We start from the raw sequence: 25,137 nt of genomic DNA, 5'->3' as shown, positions 1-25,137 counted from the left end.
AATTGAAATTACCAAACTTAAAATTTGAATTGAACCAACTCACAAATTTGAACCGAATCGAATTAACAATTTCAACGAATTCAATTTGATTATCGAATTAATCAAAATGCTACATGCACACCTCTACTCTTAAACAAGAGAAATAGTCTTCATATCTAACAAATTGAACCATCTTGCCAAAGTTAAGTTGAGGATATGAGTTCAGACTTGCATGTTAATTAAGGCCGACTGTTTGTGTAATTTTTTCTCATTCCGCTTTAATGATACCGCTGTTACCAAGCCAGCAGGGCAATGCAAACAACGCGGTTGGCTGGCTGTTGGCAGTTTCATTGAAATTTTCTGTCTTTTCTTTTTTCAATTAATCATCAGAGAAAGATATATATAGAACCATCCGCATATATAGCAATTTTCTCTGATCATGACTATTATATATGAAGGTTCTTCTTTCTTAAAAAATATTCGATTTGTCTCATTACTGTTGCTAATTAAGGGTGTTTATTCGGTCGAAACCGAAGAGGCGGATCAGCTCTAGACTGGATCAAATTAGGACCAAGTTTCTTAAAATTCCTAAACCAATGATCTAAATGGTTGTGGTCAGGACACGATTGAACTGACCAGTTTTTGAATTTTTTCCCCCTGTTTTTTTAATGTAATAAATAATAATATTATATTAATTACAACCAATTTTAAGTCCTAGACCGATCCGGAATTGAAAATAGATTAGAATCTGTAAGTGGATCGAGGAGGTCTGATCAGTTTGGGACCAATCTACTAGACGTCTGAATTAGTTTTCTCATACTTGAATTTGATCAGCACCAGTTAGGGGTGTTCAAAAAAATCGATGTACTGCAGACATCGATCAAATCAAATCGAACCAAATCGAACCGATCTATTTTTTTTTTTTGGTGGTCGAAAACAGTTTGGATTCTGTTTAAACTTCGCGGTTGGCGGTTTGGTTTTAAACCGAACCGCCCAAGAAAATAATAAAAAAAAATTTATTATAAAAATTTAATAATTGGCAGTCCATCCTATTTATTTTTTACATTATTTTGTCTTTATTTTTTTACTCCTATTTATTTACATTTAATTGTCTTTATTTACCAATATTTATGTTTTTATTTATCATTTAATTTTTTTTTTAGTGATTTTAAGTAGCATTTCAAATTGTGGTAAACCGCACCAAACTAGACCGTAAATGCGGTCTGGTTTGGTGCGGTTTGGCCGAACCTAAATTAGACCGTGGTCTGATTTAGTTGAAAAATCACACTAATAATTTGACGTATTAAAAATAACTCAGACTAACCAAAACGCACCGCAAATACCCCTGAACCCAGTGATTATCAGAAACGTAAACTTATCACATTAATGTCACTGTAATATAAGTCAAGATATGCATCCATCACTCATTTTCATGTTATAAATTTGGGTCAGAAAAGTACAAGAGAACTCTTGAATTGGTCGGCTACGTTGAGCGGTTGAGGACAATATAGAAATGTTAATATTCAACTCTTCCTGCCTACCCTACACTTCCCTACCCTAGGTACATATTTCAGCCCCATTTCCTTCCTATATATATATAGACATAGAGGACACGGACCCTCTGAGTTCCAACATCGATCCCAGAAGATCAATATCTCACCACCAAGCGGAGTACGTACTTGGAAACGATATTCCACAATGGTGAGTTCAACAGTTATAGTGATACCCAACGAAGAAGATGAAGGGTGCAACAACATTAAGCAGAGATCAATGCCAAGGCCACGGCCACGGCAACGGCATGCAAAACTCATTCATAGTGCCAAAGTTGGATCGGCACTGCTCCTGGCTTCGCTTCTGCTCTATCTCCTCGACCCTGTCTACACCCGTTTTCGAGACCGTTCCATGTGGGCACTCATTACCATCGTCGTCATCTTCGAGCTTTCTGCAGGTACCCGCGCGTCATCATCAGTTTGTATTTAAAATTAATCCCGCCATCCAAATCCAAACCCAACCTTACATGTACGTACTACATGACATATGAATATGACAGGTGCCACGCTTGAGAAGGGCTTGAATCGACTGGCGGGAACGGTACTAGGCGGCGGTCTGGGATCTCTGGCGGCCATTCTCGCCGACGAAGCCGGTGGCAATGTTGGCAATGCCATTGTTACGGCCACTTCTGTCTTCATCTTCGGTAAGCATATATATATATATATGCATTCATATCTATATCTGCCCTAATCTTTGTCAATAAAATACATGCATGTGTAGGTGCAGTGGTATCGTACTGTCGAATGGCGCCGAGCATTAAGAGGCGATACGACTACGGAGCCACGATTGCCATTCTGACCTTCAACTTGGCTGTGGTGGCCGGGATTCGCACCAATCAGGTCATTGAAATAGCCCGCGATCGCCTCTCAACCGTCGCCATCGGCTTAGCCGTCTGTATTGCCACAAGCTTACTTGTCTTCCCCATCTGGTCCAGCGACGAGCTTCATTACTCCACTGCGGCTAACTTTGAGAAGCTCGGCCACTGTATTCAAGGTATATATATATATATATATATATATGGTAAAAAAATTAGCCAAATCTATTTGCCCTCGTACTTTCATTTTTTTTTTTGTGTAGTAAAATATTTTGTTATTTTAATTATACTTTTGAATTTAATTTTTAAATTAATTTAATTTAATTTTTTTCGTGTAATAACCCGAACTTTTGAATAGACTCTAGACCTATATTTTCGAGTCAACTTAACACATATACTTTCATATAAAAAAATGGGCAAAATTAGATGATAAAGTATATGTCATACGCTATTCATATTAAAATACATGAATTAAATTGATTTAAAAATATAAGATTAGGGGTGTAATCAAAATAACTAAAGTTTAAATTATAAAACGAAAAAAAAGTCAAAATATAGGAGTTAAATTATAATTTGAATATGCAGATTTAAGGGTATTATCGAAATGATGAAAAATATGAATGACAAAAAAAAAATATATAAAAATAAAGAAACAAAATATAGGCTTGACCTAAAAAAATAGTCAAAATTAATTAAAGTAAAAAGAAATTAATGATTTTTCATTGGACATCAAATTAGAATGCTTGGAGGAGTACTTCCATGTGATGGACGAAGATGGAATTACCAGTTGCCAATCAGTGATGTATTCCAAGTCCAAGGACGAGTCCCTGGTAATTTTTTTTTTTTTTTTTGATATTATGAGCAATTTTAATATATAGTTATAGTAAAATATTAAAGCTTAAATTGCAAAGAAGACTCTTGAGATTTGGTAAAATTGCAAGAAATCTACTTACGTTTGAGAATAGCAATAACTATCCCTGTTAATAAAAAAGACTAAATAATTATTTTATCTTTCATTTGTCTCATTTTTCTTCACTTTCTTAATTACTTTTTTGGTTTAAAAATAAAAAAATAAAAAAGGGTCATCAAAGACCATTTGAAAAGAAAAAGGAGAGAGAAATGATGAACTTAAACTAAATTGGGGTTTATTGCATAAGAGAGAGATGATGATGAACCTAGGCTAGAAGCGAGAGATGATATACTCACACCAAATTTGGATTCGTTGCAAAGAGAGAGAGAGTGAGAGATTTACATCGTTGTCTTCTGTCAAATCGTTGTTGCCAAACCATTTCATTGTCGTATCATTTAAATCGTTCTAGATCTAGAAAAATGATAACCCGAATAGTCTAGATTTATCCACAATGAACCTAAATTCATTGTAGAGAGAGAAACTCACATTTGTTGTCTTCATCAAATTGTTGTTGTGGATCAAAAGAGAGGGAAAAATAAAAGAGAGATTTGAGAAGAAAAAGAACTAATAATGAAAAACGAGGAAAGTCTTTAAATATGAGAGTATTTTAGTTAGTTTTTAATGTTTAATGAAGGTTAACTAATAGTAAAACAAAATTTATAACATAATATTAAATTTTAAAGGTACTAATTGTATTTTTTTAAATGTCATAAATATCTGTTGCAATTATCCTAAAACTTAAGAGTATCAAGTGCAATTTTTTTAATATTAAAATATTTATTTGTACGTATATTGTTGCCATGATTTCACAAGCATTCAAAGAGGCTTGGTTCAAAATTGTTAAATTTTCATTTGCTTAGTAGTAATTTGATTGCATTCATGCGTGTCAAATTTTCAGGCAAATTTTGCAAGATTGGAGCCATGGCATGGAAAGTTTGGGTTTTCCCATCCTTGGGATAAACACTTACAAATTGGGGGTCGTATTCGAGAGCTTGCTGCTATTGTTATCACACTCAGAAAATGTCTTCGGTCTTTCAAACAGGTCTGCATATATTTAATTTTACTTGTGCGATTAGTCCTCGTCAAGACGAGCTAGAATTCACCTAACCAGCCTTACTTAATGACATTAAAGCTTGATCTATGCATGGACAAGCCAAAGGTATATTTTGTGGGGGTTAATTGACCCTATTGGAATTTGTTTTCCTTTATCACATAATAAGTGAAAATTTAAAATTTTAACTATACTTATACCTCCTTAAAAACGAATATGTATAATTGGGGGTATGCCAATTAGATTGCTTAATCAACCCAAACTTTAAATCAGGAATTTCTTAATCTTATATTTAGATTTGCTAATCTGAAAAACAAGTAGAACCCTAGAAATGATTGTATGTATGGTTTCATTTGTATAATGAAGCAATTGAATAAGGGTTTAAAAGCCACTGATAAATATGTTGTTTGTTGGTAAGCCCTCATCAAGGTCAAGAGAGTGGATGAAGGAGCCATGCGGAGCAGTTGGAAGTGCCATGGCGAGCATCATGGGAGAGCTTGGAGAGAGTGTTAGGAAGATGGAGAGGTGCAAAGCCCAGCATCTGATCAATGCTTCCAAGTTGCAGTCCATCAAAGTGGAGCTAATTGCCCTCACTGCAATGGTCGCTTCTTCTTCTGTTCCTGATTGCTGCAAGCTTCAAGAAGAAGAAGCAGCAGCAGCATCAGATGATCAGAAGAATGGCAGTGCTGAAGGCATTGCCATGGCCGCCAGCTTCCTGTTCTTGTTGCTGCAGATTGCTGAAAAGATGGAGGTGCTGGCCAAAGATGTGGAGGAGCTTGGGGAACTTGCTGGCTTTCGAACTTGAGGGCGGGCCTTAATAGCAATGGTAAACTTTCTCTCGTGTGATGTCACGAGTTAGAGTCGTGAAAACCGAGACGAAAAAAAAGCAAGGGGAAGAGTTTGTGAGAATTTGGGCAACTTTCCAGCTTTCTAACTTAGTCAAGTAGCAAAGGGTGCACTGAGGTGTGGTAGCAAAAGAGAGGTAGAAGACTTGGGGAGCTTTGTCTCCAAAAAAAAAAAAAAAAAAAGGTTTAGACAATATTTATTTATTATATTTTGGTTTTAGTTTTATAGTATTTTTATTTGGCGATGTAGTGTTACAAAATACGATACATTTATTATCAACTAATAAGAGTGTGTTTGTATGTAGTTTAAAATAACGCGTAACAAATTAATATTATCTAAAAATAAAATATATTTATTATATTTTTACCATAATCTTAGGGTTATAGCATTTCTAAAATAAATTATAATTAAGAAAACATTACTTATAGAGACACATCGTTTTTTGTGTTCAATACTAAACAAAATAGCCTCCTTATACCTAGCAAAAAAAAAAACATGCATGAATGTATGCGTTGATGATATTTCAGAACTGATCATCACATGATCTGTATAATAATTGTGCTCTTGATTGGCTTTTTTTGGTTTAAAGACATTCTTAGTTGTCCTCAATCCCGACCTTCTTTAGGACTTGATTGCCCTACTAATGAAGGGCAAAATTCGATGTGTCTTTTAAAAATTAAATTAATCACTAAACTTAAAATTGAGTGACACAATAATAATATAATTAATGAGATATCTAATTCTTAATCGTGCTCTTACATATAAATTGTGGAGTTAGTGAAGGACCATAATCGGAGTCACACAGACGATTGAATGTTGCCTCGGTGGAGGGTTATGATCGCACCGAAAGGTTGGATTTGAACACATGGGTCGACCTAGCTTGCAAGAGGTGTGGGCTTGGATTTGGGCCCAACTCTTTGAGCCAAATTTGGCACTCAGTGATTGATGGGTCTTCAAGCTAAATTTGGGCTTTGGGCCTAAATAACGTCTTCGTGATGGGCCTAAATAACGTTTTTGTAATTTTATCAAGATTTTAAGATACTCCATAATGAAATAGAGGCGTGACTCCTGCTATTCAAGTACAAATAAAAAATAAAATATTTTAAATAAAAATTATTCTCTCCGCGCCATCGGTAGTTGTAATTCAGATTTTATAAAATTAAATTAATTATAATTCAAATGTCAAAGAGTTTAAATTTTATTAGCAGAGTTCATTTTTATTTTTTCAAACAAAATATATAAAGTATATTTTAAAAATTAAATTTATTAACAATATTTCATAACATCAAATTATCCTATTTACTTGGCATGGGTATAATTTTTTGAACAAAAAAATAATTTTCTAATAATGCCCATTTTAAGGGCACCTTTCAATTTCAATACCAGAAAGGACAATAATTAAGGGTACCTTTTGAATTTTCACTAGAAAACAAGAGAAGGACAATAATTAAGATACCTTTAAATCTTCACTAGAAAACAAAGGAGGGGACAATAATTCACAAGGACAATGTCAAACTTGTCGGAGAAAAAGATCAACTTGGCAAAGTATCTTTCTCTTTTATCTCTTCTGAGAAAAGAATCAGAGATATGGGCTTAATCTGAAGGTGAAGATGAGAGCTAAAGAATCAGAGATATGGGCTTAGTTTGAAGGTGAAGATGAGAGCTTCTGCGATCATATTGATATTATTTGGTGTTGTTGCAGAGGGGAGAGCAATCCTAACACCAACGTGTCGAGTGTTTTGTGCAACAATGGTGTCTACTCCGAAGGCAACCCCTTCGCAACCAGTCTTGCCTATGTTATAGCGGAGCTAGAGGCTGTTACACCAACCATTCGAGGTTACGATTACCACAATATTTCTCCTTACCCCAATGCCTTTGCCTATGGCCATGCCGCTTGCAACAAAAACCTCACGGCCTCCGACTGCGGCACCTGCCTTGGGGCTGCCAAGATGGCCATGTTCGGGGCCTGCAACAGCCGGATCGGCGCTCGGTCCATCCTCGTTGACTGCACCATTAGATATGAACAATACCCTTTTAGTGACTAAATTGTCTCAATTAGACTCATTGAAAATGACCTAAATTGTAGAGAGTTCATAGCAAATCTACTACATCTACTCTCAAAATACGAAGCTTATGATGCTCGGAAGCATTGGAGGAATGCTTCCTCCACTTGTCGAGATTAATACTTGTGATTGTTGTCGTGTAATGAAATTGAGATTAGGGTTTGTAATTATTATTGTGTAGTGCAATATTTGGGATTTTGCCTTTTTGTTGCAATTTAGTTTTTTTCAGTTAATTATTATTATTATTATTTACTTTATTTTCATTTAAAGAATTTTTAATGTTGAATGTTATAAACTAATTTTTTATGATTATAAAAAATATTTAATTTACATATTTGATCCATGCCTTTTTCTCTCAATTAATTTTTTGTGTATTGATAATAAGTGATTTTTGAAATATTTCTTGTTACATTTAGACTAAATTGAATTAAATAAATTATACTATTTTACCAAATTTATGACTTGCTGGAACAATTCGCAAACTTTATTTGAGTCAAGCCGGTGCTAAAAAATTTAACTCATAATAAGTTCAAATTGAACAAGTAGTTAAATCAATTTTGTTGTGTTTAAGGAAGCGAGTCCAATTTCAAGATATGTTTAAGAGGAAAAAAATTTAAGGGAGAAAAACTCGGGAGACTTTCCCGACATACTAGTTCTTAAGATACCCTCTCGAGGGCTTTTCTTGAATATCTCCAAGAAATCCTCTCCAGTACCCTTGAGAGACATTCTTGAGAACCTTTCTCTCAGGTACTTTTGAGAGATCTTTTCAAGTCTCCATGTAAAAAAAAAACATCAACTCACTTTTGATGCATCTGTTTGGAAATAAAGAGTGATTCCTCTTATGAATGTATGATGAGAATACTACTCAAATTGCATTTTTTTTTATCTTATATACTTTTTTGCGAAGAAGCATTACATGGCATGTGCCAAAAACGTCTAACACCCTTGACCGTCTTCTATGTTATAGATTTTCTAAAGACTAAAGGTTACAGATGAACATTATCTTATAATTATAAATTTATTATTATATCTTAACATTAAGATTTGTGATTTAAAATATATTGATATGTTATATTGTTTTATAAATCAATTCATGTAATTATCATATAACATATAGCGTTATATTTTGATGTTAAATAAATTGATGTATTTTACATTTGGGTAGCATTTGATCTGTATGTGCATTTGGCATTCTATATTATAGTAATGTGGATTTGGGTTATGTAATATAATATAATATTGGCCACGGGCGCTGGTATCTTATAGCAAATTAAGCCCAAGTCCAACTCTGTCATTTATCATGAGTTGGCTCGTGTATATAAGGCAAATGGGGGCAGCTGAACAATTATTAATTTCAATGCGCAAGTAGCAAACAAAACGCAAGGGAGAAAGCAATCGTGCAAGAGAGAAATCCTAGCTTTGTATCTTCTCTTTCATCTTGAAATCAAAGTGTTGTGATAGTGAGTGAGAATGGCGAGAGTAAATGCTGTGAATAACTTATTTTTTTTTAACCTTTTGTACTTGGTTCTTTGCCAGTTTGTCGATACTGAAAGTAGTTTTTTTTATTGTTGTTGATTGTTTTTAATATCTGTAAACCCATTGTATATATTAATGGATTGACTAAGGGTTGGAAGCCTCTGTCGTGAGCAGGATTCTTTCGAATCCGAACACGTATATCTCTTGTTCTTGGGTACATTGTATTGTGATTTTTTATTTCTATTTTGGCTTCTGATTTCGTATCGTTTCTTGGTACTTCTCTTGTTTTTGGTCGTGTGGTTGTGTGCTTTATTTCACAGGATATTAACACTTAACAACCAAATTAAAATTCAGCTTGACTTAACTGAACTCATTTCCAAATTAGGAAAATTTACCAATTCAATACTTAGGGAGGTTCCATGACAGTTTATGATTTGATTAAGCTCTTCTTAAGTTCTTCTCAGTGAATAACTGAATGTTGGCATTATAAATGTAAACATTCCTGTAAAAAACCTTTAAGTACTTAGAAAAGTTCGTTAACATGGGTTCAGGAATCAAGGTCTCCATACACATCTTTAGCCGACTTTCTCTATTAGTTGTGTATGGATTATTATTTTTTTAGTTTGGAGGAATATGTTTTCTGTTTGAAATTGTAGACGAGTGTTGGTAATGAAATTCTTATCAAGAAGAGAAAATTTATGCAATTTTATAATAATAAAAGAAAATTGTTTATTTATCATATATGATTTGCCAATTATCGGAAGATTGAGCTGCGTTGCGCTAAATTAGGAGTGTCAACGGTTTGGATTGGTTCGGTTTTATAAGAATTTAGTAACCGAATCATTTTTAACGGTTTCGAAAAAATAAGAACAGTAACTGGACCATTACATAAATAAAATCAAACCATGACCAATACGTCGTATCGGACTGATTTCGGTTCTATCCAATTAACATTTAACTTTTAAACATTTTCATAAAATATGAAATCACAAACAAATTTGTTAATTAAAATAAACTCTTAACTTTTTTAATGCTTCAAATCTTGAAGTAAAAGTAGAATAAAATAATTCATAAATTAGCTCATCAAATGAGATTACATCGACCATTTAATATAACAATAGTACATAAAAGTTTAGAAATAGAAGAGTTCATGAATAACAATAACCAAAAAAAAAAAAAAAAAACTAGTGGATTCAAATTACAAGTAATAATATATTTATGCGTATGTATATATATATCAAAAAAATTATAATATATATATGTATAATATCGATTCCGGTTACCACAGTTTGAAAATAAAAATCAATAATCAAACTAAATATATTAATTCTTAATTTTTTAGAATCAAAACCTAACCGTTAAATCATAGAACCAATTCAAAAGGCACGGTTCGATTTGGTTCGGATCACTTCACCGGTTAGAAATGAGCGTTCCCGACCGCTGTTACCTGCGACCGCCCGGTGCCTGACCTCCGGTGACGGTCGGTTTGTCCTTGCACTCCGAGATGTCGATTCCCGAGATTCTGCATACAGTGCCTGCGAATACAAACTCATCCGCCAGTGCGAGGCCGCGGGCCGGATCGGTTGCGCCATTAGCGCCTACAGCAAGTGCAACCCGCTCTGGTGGCATTCTCTTATTGGTCGATCACCGAATTCGGACAGAGGAGGACGCGAAGAGCGAGAAATGGCGCTCTGCCTCGAGGCTTCCAAAGCCAATTGCTCGAAATTTGCCGCAGACAAGTGTCGGCCAATGTTCAGCGACGCAATCACAGGAGAGAGGCGCCCACGTTAATCTGTTGGGCGTCGTCTCCGTTGAGGCCGTTAGGGTTTAATTTTATAGGATTGGACCAATTAGGCGCCTGGGCTGAGTGTAAAGATCGACTCCTCCGAGTGGCGAACTTCAGAGAAAAACGAACTGATAGGCACTTCCACTCGTAATTGAAGATTCTCGAAGGCGAGAGTAGTTGATTTCAGCGACGACGGAATATATAGGTAAGAATTTCTGCCCATTCTCTAGGAGAGTTTCTTATGTTCAACCTTTTAACTAGACATCATTTGCTAGCCGCTTATTAGCTTTATCATTCATCACAACAACTTCTGAAGAATTGCAATGAAACATTTTAGCAATTAAAAGCTTTTTCATGTACAGCAATTCAGTTCCTTAGTGTTGTGATTTCCAATCCCTTACAATTGGTTGATGAGGTACAGTCGTCAGGACAAACATTCAAATTAGTTGCTTGGATGGCGGGATACTGTCTCATTTATGGGATCCCCATCTAAACTCAAAGAACCAACATGTCTGTGCTTGTAGGACAAGAGATATGTCTTCTCAACCATTCAATTTAAACATTTTTTCCTGGGAATACCTGCAAGTATATTTAGGGAGCATTGCTAAATAGCAAGAGCATGTGAAGGTTTCTCTTTCAACTGATTCTGATAGGATCTATTGGGCTAAACTAAATAATGACCACCTCGGAAAAGTCTATTGTATGTGGCTCTTTGTGGACTTTTCTTTCAATAAAACGAGTATGTGAACAGTGTATTTGGGACCAAGAGGCTGTTTGGCTTACCCTTTTTTAAGATTGCTTTTAAGCCTTTCTACTTAAAAGCTATGCAAACCTTTAAATTTGACTAACGTTTAAGTTGATAAAGTATTTGGATAAATGTGGTTTAAGCTGTCATTTATATAGTTATGTATTTGATTTGAAAAAACTGATAACCTATCGAAACTTAACAAAAAGATTAAAATGGACATGTTGTTGAATAATTCAAAGAAAATTCATAAAAATACTAATTTTTAATAAAAATAAATTATAAATTGATGTCCAACTGATAAAAATTTTTCCATTACATGTTCATAAATTATATATAATTATTAAAAAATATATTAATACAATACTTTATGTTTAAATTTAGGTTTAATTCATAAAAATATTAAATATATACGTTGAGACATTAAAAAATGTATATGTTAAATATATAAATATGTTCTCTCTCTCTCTATATATAGAGAGATCTCTCTCTCTCTATATATAGAGAGAGAGAAGGTGTAATACCCCAATAGCCCAGAGAAGGGTAGTATATATTGAGAATAAGTAAGGAAGGAAACAACACCAACTGTATATTTTTTGGGCTGAATGTAGGCAAGGAACTCCCGGATTAAGCGTGCTTGAGCTGGGGAAGCTTAAGGATGAGTGACCCCCTGGAGAAGTTCGCGTAGGCCCATCAGGGTAAGTTGTTCTGGTTTTTCCTATCGCTCGATGCGAGATGTTACAGGTGGTATCAGAGCCGACCCTTGGAGAAGGCGGTCCGATGAGGGCGGGGAGTGGCGTCGGGGCACGAGGGCCTGATCAAAGAGCGGCTTCTGGCAGGCTTCTAGGATGATAGCCTCCAAATGAGAGAAGATCTGGAACTAGTTGTAAGGTCGCAAGACGAGAACGTCATGTGCTCAAGGGGGGGAGAATGTAATACTCCAAAAGTCTAGAGAATTGTAGTATATATCAAGAATAAGTAAGGAAGGAAACAACACCAGCTGGATACCTTTTAGGCTAAATGTAAGGCAAGGAACTCTCGGGTTAAGCATGCTTGAGCTGGGGAAACTTAAGGATAAGTGACCCCCTGGGGAAGTTCTGGTAGGCCCATCAGGATAAGTTGTTTTGGTTCTTCTTATCGCTCGATGCGAGATGTTACAAAAGGGCAGGGGATGGCGGCGATAGTGAGGTGGCGATGCCGTGATGGAAGCTGGAGGTGGCGGTCACAATGGGGCTGATGGAGGTGGCGGCAAGAAGGAGATGGGAGGGAGGCACAATGTTTAAGAGAAGAGCATTGGAAATATTAAAATTTTTGAAAGGTAAAATTGTAAAACACTTGGTCAATGAAATAAACTGATAACAATGTTTTGAGAATAGTTTGGGGGGCGAGCTTTCTAAAATGCTATTAAAATAGCATTTAAGCTCGATAGCATTTAACCTCTTTAATTTTTAATAAATATATAAGTATAATTGAATAAGTTATACATCATTTAACTTTCGCTAATAGCTTATAAGTGATCAAACTGCTGCCCCAAACACCCCCCAATAGACAGAAGAAAACTAGATTAGATAGGCCATGTTTAAGAATGTTCTGGGCTCCTTCCAGAGTTAGCAATTGCTCGAAAATGGAAGTTTGGTAGGCTCACTCTTAGTTCTTGCATGGTCTTTATTTTGCTCCACCCCTTTGTGGTGTGGATTTTTCTTTCCTGATTATCTCAAGTTAATTACACTAACCACCTCTAAGATAAGACCTAATGTAAGAGACCGCCCGTTGATTTTCAAAAATTACAGCCAGCATTAAAGACTCGTATTGATTAGCTCCTGTTAAGAATACAAATGTGGTTAAATTTTTGATAATATCCCAAATACCCTTAACTTGAACTCTCTCTTTCTCTCACCCCCCTCAATCTTCTTCTCCAAGAAATAGATGAATCTGGTGGCGAAATTGGTGTCTCACAATGTGTGGCAGCTAGGCTCCAATCTTCAGGTTATGGCGGCAAACGGCAAGACTCAATGGAGGCTAGTCTTCTCCACTGCCAATGAGTCTCACATATCTCTCCTGTGAGTGTTCTCCATAGTTTGCCGTCTCCTAGGCTAGCAGCAGTGTTAGATTGCTTCTCTCCTCTAGCTGATGGTTGACAACACGACAATGTGCAGTGTCAAGAGCTTGCTGGGTTCTCCCCTATCTCTTTCCCTCCTTCAGTCTTGCTTTCTCTTTCTTTCTCCCTCTTCCTTTCTCAATGTCCCAGACTCGCCCTAACAAGTTGTTGGTGTTCAAATCTGGTATTTTGTAATTTAGATTTTTTTTTTCTTCTCCAATCCTTGTTTGTGCAAATCTGGTTTGTTTTTCTGATTTATTTTTGTTGTCACTCGAATACGACAATATAATTCCTTTGCCGGGGAAGAACCGTCCAGAAGCTTCATACTCTACAAGGAAGACCATCAGAGGGAATAAGGTGTTCCTTGTGCAAATACTCCAATGCTTAAGAGACTGTTTGGCTTACACTTTTTTTTATTGTGCAAATACAAGGTGTTCCTTCTACTTATAAGTTGTGTAAAGCTTTAAAGTCGGCTAGCATTTAAGTTAATAAAGTGTTTGTATAAATGTGTTTTAAGCTGTCATTTATATAGTTATGTGTTTGGTTTGAAAAAGTTGATTAGCTATCATAACTTAACAAAAAGATTAAAATGGATATGTTATTGAATAATACAGATAAAATTCATAAAAATACTAATTTTTAATAAAAATAAATTATAAATTGATGTCCAATTGATAAAATTTTTATCATTAGATGCTGATAAATTATATACAATTATTTAAAAATATATTAATACAATATTTTATGTTTAAATTTAGGCTTAATTCATAAAAATGTTAAATATATATGTTGAGGCATTAAAATATATATATATATATATATATAGAGAGAGAGAGAGAGAGAGAGAAGGAAGGGTAGGGGATGGAGTGATGGCGACAGTGACAACGATGAAGGAGGAGATTGAGGCGTCGGCGTTGGGCTGGAAGTGGCGGTTGATCTGGAAGAAGAAGGCGATGATGGACGCAACAAAAGAGGAGATAGAGGCGACGACACTGGGCTAGAGGCAGTGATCGATCTAGAAGCAGAAGGCAGTGATGGACGTGACAAAGGAGGAGATCCAAGTGATGATGACGGTGCTGGGCAAGGGCAGCAGCTAATCTGCTGGAGGCGATAATGATGAAAGTTGGCAATAAAAGAGGCGACTAGAGAAGGAGATGGAAAAGGATAAGAGTGTACTTTTTTAAGGGATAGAGAGTTGTAAATATTTGAGTTGTTTGAGGAAAAATTTGTAATTGACTTGGTCAATGAAATAAGCTACCAATAGCTTATTTGGAAAAGCTAAGGGGTAGCTTTTCCAAAACGCTGTTAAAACAACATTTACGCTCTTGGATTTTTAACAAACGTGTAACTAAATAAACTATGTAAACTTATAAATTGAAGGAGAAGCTTATAAGTGGTCAAACCACTAAGCCAAACATCCCCTAAGTCAAATTCACTGAAATAAGAGGAAGTTGCAGAGCTCTTGAATGAGAAAAAAATGACTTACCTCGAGGATGGATCCTTCTCTATTTATAGATGAAATTGATGGGAAGTGATAGCAATTCCTGATATTGTTCGTGTTTGTGTTCATGTTCTTGGGTTCTGTTATGTGTTTCAATGGTTGATCAAGTTTATATATGATATAAAATTTTACATTCATATGCTTAGTGAATCAGCGGGAGAGAAAGGGAAAGAGTGAGCAGAAGGTAAGGATCAATAGGTCAGTTTACTAAATTTTTAACTTCAAGTTTATGGCAGAGATACTGTAATTTCTGAAAATAAGGGGATGGTTTTTGTAATTAGGATTTATCTTAGGGTGGTCACTGTAATTTACTCTTATCTTAATTAATAGAGAGGGAGGGAGAGAGAGAGAGAGAGAGAGAGAGGCGGCCTTGCACTTGGATATGACAAATGGGACATAGTAGGGGTGGGTAATTTTTGACCTCTGGAGAAGTTGACCTGATGCAAGAACTAGGTATGCTGCCTGCCCTCCAGCCTTGCACTTCTATTTGCACTGCTCGGCTTCCCTTCACATGAATAATGTCTAGTAGTAGAAGTCCTGAGCATTTTTAATACCCTTAATTGTTGACCTCTGGAGAAGATGACCTGATGCAAGAACTAGGTATGCTGCTGCCCTCCAGCCTTGCACTTCCACTTGCACTGCCGGGGGGTTCACTTCACATGAATAATGTCTAGTAGTGGGAGTCCTGAGCATTTTTAATACCCTTAATTGTTGACGTTTTGACTGGAATTTTGAGCATTAGAAGATCTTGTGATACTGGAATATTGTTTCTTTGCACTTCCACTTGCACTTCTACTTGCACTGCCCGGGTTCACTTCACATGAATAATGTCTAGTATTTGAAGTCCTGAGCATTTTTAATACCCTTAATTGTTGACCTCTGGAGAAGATGACCTGATGCAAGAACTAGGTATGCTGCTGCCCTCCAGCCTTGCACTTCCACTTGCACTGCCGGGGGGTTCACTTCACATGAATAATGTCTAGTAGTAGAAGTCCTGAGCATTTTTAATACCCTTAATTGTTAACGTTTTGACTGGAATTTTGAGCATTAGAAGATCTTGTGATACTGGAATATTGTTTCTTTGCACTTCCACTTGCACTTCTACTTGCACTGCCCGGGTTCACTTCTCATGAATAATGTCTAGTATTTGAAGTCCTGAGCATTTTTAATACCCTTAATTGTTGACCTCTGGAGAAGATGACCTGATGCAAGAACTAGGTATGCTGCTGCCCTCCAGCCTTGCACTTCCACTTGCACTGCCGGGGGGTTCACTTCACATGAATAATGTCTAGTAGTAGAAGTCCTGAGCATTTTTAATACCGTTAATTGTTGACGTTTTGACTGGAATTTTGAGCATTAGAAGATCTTGTGATACTGGAATATTGTTTCTTTGCACTTCCACTTGCACTTCTACTTGCACTGCCGGGGTTCACTTCACATGAATAATGTCTAGTATTTGAAGTCCTGAGCATTTTTAATACCCTTAATTGTTGACCTCTGGAGAAGATGACCTGATGCAAGAACTAGGTATGCTGCTGCCCTCCAGCCTTGCACTTCCACTTGCACTGCCGGGGGGTTCACTTCACATGAATAATGTCTAGTAGTAGAAGTCCTGAGCATTTTTAATACCGTTAATTGTTGACGTTTTGACTGGAATTTTGAGCATTAGAAGATCTTGTGATACTGGAATATTGTTTCTTTGCACTTCCACTTGCACTTCTACTTGCACTGCCGGGGTTCACTTCACATGAATAATGTCTAGTATTTGAAGTCCTGAGCATTTTTAATACCCTTAATTGTTGACCTCTGGAGAAGATGACCTGATGCAAGAACTAGGTATGCTGGCTGCCCTCCAGCCTTGCACTTCCACTTGCACTGCCGGGGGGTTCACTTCACATGAATAATGTCTAGTAGTAGAAGTCCTGAGCATTTTTAATACCCTTAATTGTTAACGTTTTGACTGGAATTTTGAGCATTAGAAGATCTTGTGATACTGGAATATTGTTTCTTTGCACTTCCACTTGCACTTCTACTTGCACTGCCCGGGTTCACTTCACATGAATAATGTCTAGTAGTAGAAGTCCTGAGCATTTTTAATACCCTTAATTGTTGACCTCTGGGGAAGATGACCTGATGCAAGAACTAGGTATGCTGGCTGCCCTCCAGCCTTGCACTTCCACTTGCACTGCCGGGGGGTTCACTTCACATGAATAATGTCTAGTAGTGGGAGTCCTGAGCATTTTTAATACCGTTAATTGTTGACGTTTTGACTGGAATTTTGAGCATTAGAAGATCTTGTGATACTGGAATATTGTTTCTTTGCACTTCCACTTGCACTTCTACTTGCACTGCCGGGGTTCACTTCACATGAATAATGTCTAGTATTTGAAGTCCTAAGCATTTTTAATACCCTTAATTGTTGACCTCTGGAGAAGATGACCTGATGCAAGAACTAGGTATGCTGGCTGCCCTCCAGCCTTGCACTTCCACTTGCACTGCCGGGGGGTTCACTTCACATGAATAATGTCTAGTAGTAGAAGTCCTGAGCATTTTTAATACCCTTAATTGTTAACGTTTTGACTGGAATTTTGAGCATTAGAAGATCTTGTGATACTGGAATATTGTTTCTTTGCACTTCCACTTGCACTTCTACTTGCACTGCCGGGGTTCACTTCACATGAATAATGTCTAGTAGTAGAAGTCCTGAGCATTTTTAATACCCTTAATTGTTGACCTCTGGGGAAGATGACCTGATGCAAGAACTAGGTATGCTGGCTGCCCTCCAGCCTTGCACTTCCACTTGCACTGCCGGGGGGTTCACTTCACATGAATAATGTCTAGTAGTAGAAGTCCTGAGCATTTTTAATACCGTTAATTGTTGACGTTTTGACTGGAATTTTGAGCATTAGAAGATCTTGTGATACTGGAATATTGTTTCTTTGACCACTTCCTTATTCAGCCTTACTAAGCTGGTATTACCTAGCTAGCAGGGCAATATATTTTTACGCGCTTGGGGGTTTAGTTGGTTCTCCTTTTTCAACAATTTGCTTGGTAACATTATTCCCGGATGCGTACTATGTACATGTTATAATCCAACTCTAGCTAGCTAGCTATAGCTGTTTCAATCCCTGACAAGAAATATCTAGATATATACAATTACAACCCAACATTAGTTCCAAGATCGACTGAGATTATATATAGCTTCAAGCAAATTACTTACTCAGCAAACAATCACCCATACATATATCATGGTGAGTTCAACAGCAGTATTAGCGATTCCTATTGAAGAAGATGCTGATCGGAAGAAGATTAGTAAGCAGACATCATTAACGGCCAGACAGCTGCACATTCATACAAAAGTCATTCATAGTGCCAAAGTTGGAATGGCACTGCTTCTGGTTTCGCTTCTGATGCACCTCCTTGATCCTGTTTACAACCGCTTTCGGGATCATTCCACGTGGGCCCTCATAACTGTTGTCGTCATCTTCCAGTTCTCTGCAGGTCTGCTAATCAATCTCCTTGTCGTCTATCATACATATATATATGTATGTATACCTCTAATTTATATACGTGACATATGTTTGTACATATGGCAGGTGCCACACTCGGGAAGGGCTTGAACCGGGTGGTGGGAACAGTACTAGGTGGCGGTCTGGGATGTCTGGCGGCTCTTCTGGCCGATAAAGTTGGTGGCATTGGCAATTCCATTGTTACAGTCACTTGTGTCTTTGTTTTCGGTAAGCAGCAGTACCATAAATATGATATCACCAACCTTATCTTGGTTAGGATGAGATGCAATTGATGATGATCTTAAATGTGTGTATATAGGCACAGCTGCAACGTACTGTCGACTTGCCCCAAGCATTAAGAGGCGATACGACTATGGCGCCATGATTTGCATTCTCACCTTCAACCTGGTCCTGGTGTCTGACCTGCGCGCCAATGAGTTCACCCAAGTAGCCTTTGATCGGCTCTTAACCATCGGCCTTGGCTTAGCCGCCTGCATTGCCACAAGCTTACTCATCTTCCCCGTTTGGTCCGGCGACGAGCTTCATCTTTCCACTGCAGCTAACTTTGAGAAGCTCAGTCTCTGCATTCAAGGTAAATATCTCTTCTGAAATATCTATTTATATTAACCACAAAAAGAGAGAAAACTAATGCTCTTTCACTGACGCATCAAATTAGAATGCTTGGAGGGGTACTTCGGAGTGAACGATGAGAATGGAAACCCGTTGGACGTCAGTATTGCCAATTGCCAATCAGTGATCAACTCCAAGTCCAACGACGAGTCTCTAGTAATTTTTCCTTCTGATATTACAAGTACAAATTTTTGTAGGTGATATATTATTAATTGCTCATGCCATGTGATGGCTATATATATATATATATTTGTGGTTAGATATATATGTGATGGGTAAGCTTTGTCTTGGGTGATGTAATAGGTAGAGTCTAGGTTGATGCCACGGGTTCGAGTCAAAAAGCAAGGGGGGAAAACTTTGTGGCGAACTTGGGGAACTTGCCAGATTTCTAACCTAGTCAATTAGCAAAGGGCGCACTGATGTGGGGTAGCAAAAGAGGTACAACTTACTTAGCTGGTTTTCAAAGTGCATTAATTGGACTCATTATTAACACTACCTTCAATATATATATAGGGTCCTAACAAAATGTTTATTTGTGTGTATAATAATAATTCTTAATTTTCAGTCTGGTTTCGATTCGGACCAAAGACCAAGTATCTTATTTCATGTGTGAGCATATATATATATATATATAAATTTATATTAAACAGAAATAAAATTAGTTTGTTGGATTGATTTGGACTAGACCAATTGATGTTGGTCTGGTCCGCTAAGTAACCAGTTCAATCTTTAGTCTTCGAAATAAAAGTTTCCTGCTTTGGTCCGATTTAGGACTGTTTGCACACTCCCTACACACTAGGGATTGGTTCAACTTTAAAATCAATGGGTGTTTAAATTTCAATATGTGCTTCTGAGGATATGAAAAATAAAATAATTATAATAACCGTACAAACTTTTATTTAAATAATATAATCGAAATAGCATAACATTAATAGCTTCATAAATTGAAAAAAAAAATAAAATTTATGGCCCATTGACTAATGGGTGGCAAGATTATGTGTTTGTAAACATAGGATTAATCTCCAACTTCTAAATCTATCTTAGGTACGAAGTTTGATTCCATTAAGATGGCAAATTAAATGGCCACTTAGTTACAAAGTGTCAAATTTTCAGGTAAATTTTGCAAGATGGGAACCATGGCATGGAAAGTTTGGGTTTACATATCCTTGGGATAAGTACTTACCGATTGGGGATGATCTTCGGGAACTTGCTGCTACTATTATCACTCTCAAAGGGTGCCTTCAGTCTTCTACACAGGTCCTTATTTAGTAACTAATATTTGTACTTTTGATTTTATCATTCATCCTTGGGTTATGTGGAAACCACAAATAATATCTTGTTATTTGAAGGATAAGTATTAACGGAAATATTATTTGAATATTTAAGAGTGATATTTAGTGTGATCCTTGGTGTATTATATATTTGTGTTGATTAGACACATAATATAATATATCAAAGTAAGAGTATTACATGAGTGTTACTTCCGAGTGTTCAAATAGCATTCTTGTAATGTTAATTATTTTTTAAAGGTAATTGTTAATTGGCAATAAATGTATTTTATTTTTAGATAAAATGCATTTATTGATTCTTATTTTTTATATCGTGTTTTGAACTATTTAATCAAGAGTCATGGTACTTTTACACCATTGTGTATATCTTGAATTACACAATGATGTAAAAATATTCAAAATATCTTGCGCCTGACTGTGTCTCATTGTGCCTCACAGTGAGATTCATGGGTATTTTAGACATTCTTACACCATTGTGTAGCCCAAAGTATACATAATGGTGTAAGAGTAGCATTTTTCTTTAATCAATCAATAAAATTCTTGAATCTTAAATGAATGCAATTAATACAAAAATAAAATGTATTTATTGCTACTTAACCATTACCTTAAACCTTGTTTAAAATAGCAAAATACAAAATGTTTAGAAAACGGGTATGTAAATACATATATATATATTTGTAATAATATTTGAATGTATTTTTAAAATTTTATAAAAATTTAAAAATTATTTTTTAGGACTAAACAACCCTTGAGTTTTCATGTCCCAAATGGCCAAATGGGCACTCTACCCTTATTATATATATATATATATATATAGACATATATGCATATTTTAAATAACTAAATTCCTTTTTACATGCACAATCAGCCCTCATCAAGGTCAAGAGAGCGGATGAAGGAGCCATGCAGAGCAGCTGGAAGTGCGTTGAGGAGCATCATGGGAGAGCTTGGAGAGAGTGTTAGGAAGATGGCGAGGTGCAAAGCCCAGCATTTGATTGATGCTTCCAAGTTGCAGTCCATCAAAGTGGAGCTCATTGGCCTCACTGCAATGGTCGCTTCTTCTTTTTCTTCTGCTCCTAATTGCTGCAAGCTTCAAGAAGAAGAAGAAGAAGCAGCAGCAGCAGCATCAGATGATCAGAAGAACTGCAGTACTGCTGAAGGCATTGCTATGGCCGCCAGCTTCTTGTTCTTGTTGCTGCAGATTGCTGAAAAGATGGAGGTGCTGGCCAAGGAGGTGGAGGAGCTTGGGGAGCTTGCTGGCTTTCGAACTTGAGGGCGGGCCTTGATGGCAACGATAAACTTTCTCTTGTGTGATGTCACGCGCGAGTTAAGAGTCATGAAAACCGAGACCAAAAAAGGAGCTTTCTAACTTAGTCGGGTGCACTGAGGTGTGGTAGCACAAGAGGTATAACTTAGCTGGTTAGTTTCCAACTTACTTTAGATAGTTTCATTTTGGTATGGGCTTTATGTATAACTCCTTAGGTCAAGTCGTGGTGACAATCATAAAGTTAGAGAGGAGAAGGGTAGCATTTATTGTCGGGGGATTAAAGAGCTAGTTCTTTTACAGAGCCAGACAGATTTACAGAATGGGGCCTAAAAAACTAAAATGCCCTCACTCACATTGCATTAGAAAAAGTGTAATGTAATGTGAGCGATGATATTTTAGTCTTTTAGTTCCCATTTTTTAAGCCTGTCTGGCTCTCAAAATTTTTTCTTAAAGAGCTAAATAATGTATAACTAAAAGGGAATTGGGGCTTCATAGATTTTGGTCATATTTTACAATGGCATCCTATTTTTGAGGATTATTCTTACAAAGATTATAGATATTTTTTCTATATTTTGTCCTTACTTATAACGTGTTGGTTGATGGTTAGCAATGGGTGTTTGGACTAACGAATGGGGCACAATCCATACAAGAGGTGCCATACAAAGATCTCAACAACGCCCTTATCAAACTTCTAATAGTGGCTTTTTCTACATAAATAAAGACAAGAACTATATGTAAATTTACAAGTATAGATTGAAAAGACTCTTAAACAAATTCAAGCACAAGATCTTATAAGTAAATGTTCAACGCTCTAACCACTAGGACTACCAACCTTGTGGTTGCAAAAAAAGACTTCTTGGGTTGATATATTCATTCTATTCAATAGAACAACAAATTCAAGCAGTCAAGTTTAAGCTTTGAATGATATGTTACGTAGGATTTGGACTGGTTTTATAATACAGAAAGCTAACCAATTTCCTAGTCATATGGATTGGATAAAACCATGTCCTAAAGACTAGGTATAAGTCCTACCTATTCAAAACTATTTCAAAATATAAATTACATGGATAAATACAAGATGTTATCCTATGGATAAATACAAGACATTATCCTAACATCCCCCCGCAAACTCTATTGGGTAGGACACACAGTAAGTTTGGACTGTAGCAACTTAAAACGATCGGAACTGAGAGCCCTGGTAAAAATGTCAACCACTTGATCAATCGAAGAGACATACCGAACCACAAGGTCATTATGATGAACCTTTTCATGGACAAAGTGATAGTCCACCTGGATGTGCTTGGAGCACTGATGAAATACTGGATTCTGGGTCATATGGCTAGCACTAATGTTATCACAGAATAACACCGGGGCAGATGAGAGAATGATACCAAGTTCTTGAAGCATCTGTTGGATCCAAGCAAGCTCGACCGTGGCAAACGCAAGACCACGATACTCAGCCTCAGTACTAGATCGGGCAACAACAGACTGTTTCTGAGATGACCAACTAATAAGATTACCACCATAGAAAATGACATATATCCATGAGTGAAACGATGATCATTAGGATTACCGGCCCAGTCAGCGTTAGAAAAGGCGGTAAAGGTCGAGTGAGAGGCATGACGAAGTGATAGGTCGTGAGACATAATACCACGAAGATAGCGAAAGATCTTCTTCACTGCTTTCCAGTGATGAAGCATGGGGTGATGCATGAACTAACACACCCTATTCACTACAAAAGATATATCTAGCTGAGTGATAGTAGCATACTGAAATGCACCAACAGCACTGCGAAATAACATTGGATCAAACATGGATTCACCATGAGCCAGAAGTTGAGATGCTATCTCAATAAGAGAAGGAACAGGTTTGGCATGATGCATCTTGTATTTTTCTAGAAGATCCTGGATGTATTTGCGCTGATAGATGTGCAACCCAGTGGAAGTGCGAGTAACTTCAAGCCCCAAGAAATAACAAGGAAAGCCGTGTATACAAAGTCATCAATAAAGGCAGGGTCATTCCCAGTCACAATGATGTCGTCGACATACACAAGAGCGTACGAGAATGAATCACCATGGATTCGGACAAATAAAGACGAATCAGTATGATAGGATGAGAAGCCGAGATGAAGAAAAGTATCTTTGAGTTTGTCAAACCAAGCTCGGGGAGCTTGCTTGAGGCCATAGAGGGCCTAGTGAAACTGACATACATAATCAGGATGAGAGGAGTCCACATACCCAGGGGGTTGCTTCATAAACACCGTCTCTTTAAGCTTGCCATTTAGGAAGGCGTTATTGACATCCAGTTGTCGCAGAGTCCAACCATGAGTGATTGCTAGAGAGAATAAAAGGAGAACAGTAGTGGGCTTAACAACCGGACTAAAGGTTTGGAAGACATTAACCCTGGGTTGTTGACTGAAGCCTTGGGTAACCAGGCGAGCCTTATACCGTGCCATCGAGCCATCTGCATGATACTTAACATGAAACAACCACTTGTTACTAACTATGTTAGTGTGCGGAGGTTTAGGGATAAGAATCTAGGTTCGATTGCGTTGAAGGGATGAGTATTCATCATGCATTGCAGCATGCCACAAGGGATCCTTAAGAGCCTGGGAAACGATTTGAGGAACAGGTAGGGAGATGGTGGTGGTAGCATGGAGTACCCAAGGCCTAAGATGTCTTGTTTGAGCACGAGTAAGCATGGGATGGACTGAGTGTGAAGCTGCATGTAAGTGAGACAGGGCTGGAGTGGTAGGAGGCTGATAGTGTTGACTGGTGTGTGAAGGTGAGCTGGGCTAGGCATTGGGGAGAGGGGATTGAGCACTTTGGGGATGGGAGGTTGGTTGGCTAATACCACCAATGACAGCTTGATTGAAGAGGTTAAGGGAGACAGAGGGTAAGCGGGCGGTGGGAATAAATGGGAGTGGTTGGGTGAGAGTGCGATATGGGAAGCGGGATTCATCAAAGATGACATGACGGGCAATGTAAACACGGGGATGATGATGGGTGTAAGCACAAGTAACCCTTGTGTTTGGAGCTATAGCCAATAAAAACACAAGGGGTGGTTCGGAATGCAAGTGTAGTGGAGCCATAGGGCCAAGTATATGGGTAACATAAGCAACCAAATGTGCGTAGGAAGGAGTAAGTAGGTGGTGTACAAAAAAGCACTTGATGAGGTGAGGAGTGATTGAGAACATGAGTAATTGTATAGTTTATTAGATGAGTAGTAGTGTAGAAAGCATGTTCCCAGAGAGTAAATGGTAGATCAACATGAGCAAGAAAGGATAAACCTTTATCAATGATATCACGATTGTGACATTCCACAGCTTTGTTTTGTGCTTGTGTATGAGGGCAAGACACCCGATGACCTATGCCAAGTTTGTGAAGATATTGAGAGACATTACGGTATTCACCACCCTAATCAGTTTGAACAAATTGAATTGATAGTTGAAATTGAGTTTGAACCATAGCATGAAAGGTACAAAAAATGTCAAAAACTTGGGATTTGTGTTGCATAAAATAAATTTAGATTTGCTTGGAATGATCATTAAGAAATTGAACAGAATAGTAGTTTCCATTAAGAGAAAGAACATGAGCAGGGCCCCAAACATCAGAATAAATGA

The 25,137-nt window shown here is 37.1% G+C and overlaps 3 protein-coding genes across 22 annotated transcripts; all 3 read left to right on the top strand.

Annotated features, from left to right (window-relative positions):
• Positions 1-1,189: 1,189 nt before the first annotated feature.
• On the top strand, positions 1,190-5,407 carry LOC127797112 (aluminum-activated malate transporter 14-like). The gene is made up of 6 exons (XM_052329667.1): positions 1,190-1,927; positions 2,030-2,173; positions 2,251-2,523; positions 3,083-3,174; positions 4,153-4,296; positions 4,724-5,407. Exons 1-6 carry the CDS (start codon positions 1,678-1,680, stop codon positions 5,108-5,110), a joined length of 1,290 nt encoding a protein of 429 aa, XP_052185627.1. The 5' UTR covers positions 1,190-1,677; the 3' UTR covers positions 5,111-5,407.
• Positions 5,408-6,658: 1,251 nt separating this feature from the next.
• On the top strand, positions 6,659-7,196 carry LOC127796201 (antifungal protein ginkbilobin-like protein). Its single transcript, XM_052328223.1, has 2 exons — positions 6,659-6,696; positions 6,854-7,196. Exons 1-2 carry the CDS (start codon positions 6,659-6,661, stop codon positions 7,194-7,196), a joined length of 381 nt encoding a protein of 126 aa, XP_052184183.1.
• Positions 7,197-10,083: 2,887 nt separating this feature from the next.
• On the top strand, positions 10,084-22,042 carry LOC127797109 (aluminum-activated malate transporter 13-like). 20 transcript variants are annotated; one of them, XM_052329666.1, is made up of 7 exons: positions 10,084-10,681; positions 18,085-18,321; positions 18,417-18,557; positions 18,649-18,921; positions 19,006-19,115; positions 20,073-20,216; positions 21,117-22,042. In XM_052329666.1, exons 2-7 carry the CDS (start codon positions 18,204-18,206, stop codon positions 21,519-21,521), a joined length of 1,191 nt encoding a protein of 396 aa, XP_052185626.1. In that variant the 5' UTR covers positions 10,084-10,681; positions 18,085-18,203; the 3' UTR covers positions 21,522-22,042. The 20 variants fall into 20 exon arrangements, with proteins under 20 accessions (XP_052185626.1, XP_052185625.1, XP_052185624.1 ...); XM_052329665.1 differs by lacking the exon at positions 10,084-10,681 and adding an exon at positions 10,691-15,273; XM_052329664.1 differs by lacking the exon at positions 10,084-10,681 and adding an exon at positions 10,691-15,420.
• Positions 22,043-25,137: the final 3,095 nt, after the last annotated feature.

This window comes from Diospyros lotus, chromosome 3, assembly GCF_014633365.1.
Source record: "Diospyros lotus cultivar Yz01 chromosome 3, ASM1463336v1, whole genome shotgun sequence".
Lineage (NCBI taxonomy): Eukaryota > Viridiplantae > Streptophyta > Magnoliopsida > Ericales > Ebenaceae > Diospyros > Diospyros lotus.
This window is presented reverse-complemented; position numbering and strand designations above follow the sequence as displayed.

Excerpts from the sequence above, each read along its gene's own strand:
- LOC127797112 (XM_052329667.1), top strand. The coding sequence starts at position 1,678 with ATGGTGAGTTCAACAGTTATAGTGATACCCAACGAAGAAGATGAAGGG. Across the intron at positions 1,928-2,029 it reads CATCTTCGAGCTTTCTGCAG|GTGCCACGCTTGAGAAGGGC; the intron begins GTACCCGCGCGT and ends TGAATATGACAG. Across the intron at positions 4,297-4,723 it reads GTCTTCGGTCTTTCAAACAG|CCCTCATCAAGGTCAAGAGA; the intron begins GTCTGCATATAT and ends TTTGTTGGTAAG.
- LOC127796201 (XM_052328223.1), top strand. The coding sequence starts at position 6,659 with ATGTCAAACTTGTCGGAGAAAAAGATCAACTTGGCAAA. Across the intron at positions 6,697-6,853 it reads AAAAAGATCAACTTGGCAAA|AGGGGAGAGCAATCCTAACA; the intron begins GTATCTTTCTCT and ends GTGTTGTTGCAG.
- LOC127797109 (XM_052329657.1), top strand. The coding sequence starts at position 18,069 with ATGGTGAGTTCAACAGCAGTATTAGCGATTCCTATTGAAGAAGATGCT. Across the intron at positions 18,322-18,416 it reads CATCTTCCAGTTCTCTGCAG|GTGCCACACTCGGGAAGGGC; the intron begins GTCTGCTAATCA and ends TACATATGGCAG. Across the intron at positions 18,922-19,005 it reads GCTCAGTCTCTGCATTCAAG|AATGCTTGGAGGGGTACTTC; the intron begins GTAAATATCTCT and ends GCATCAAATTAG.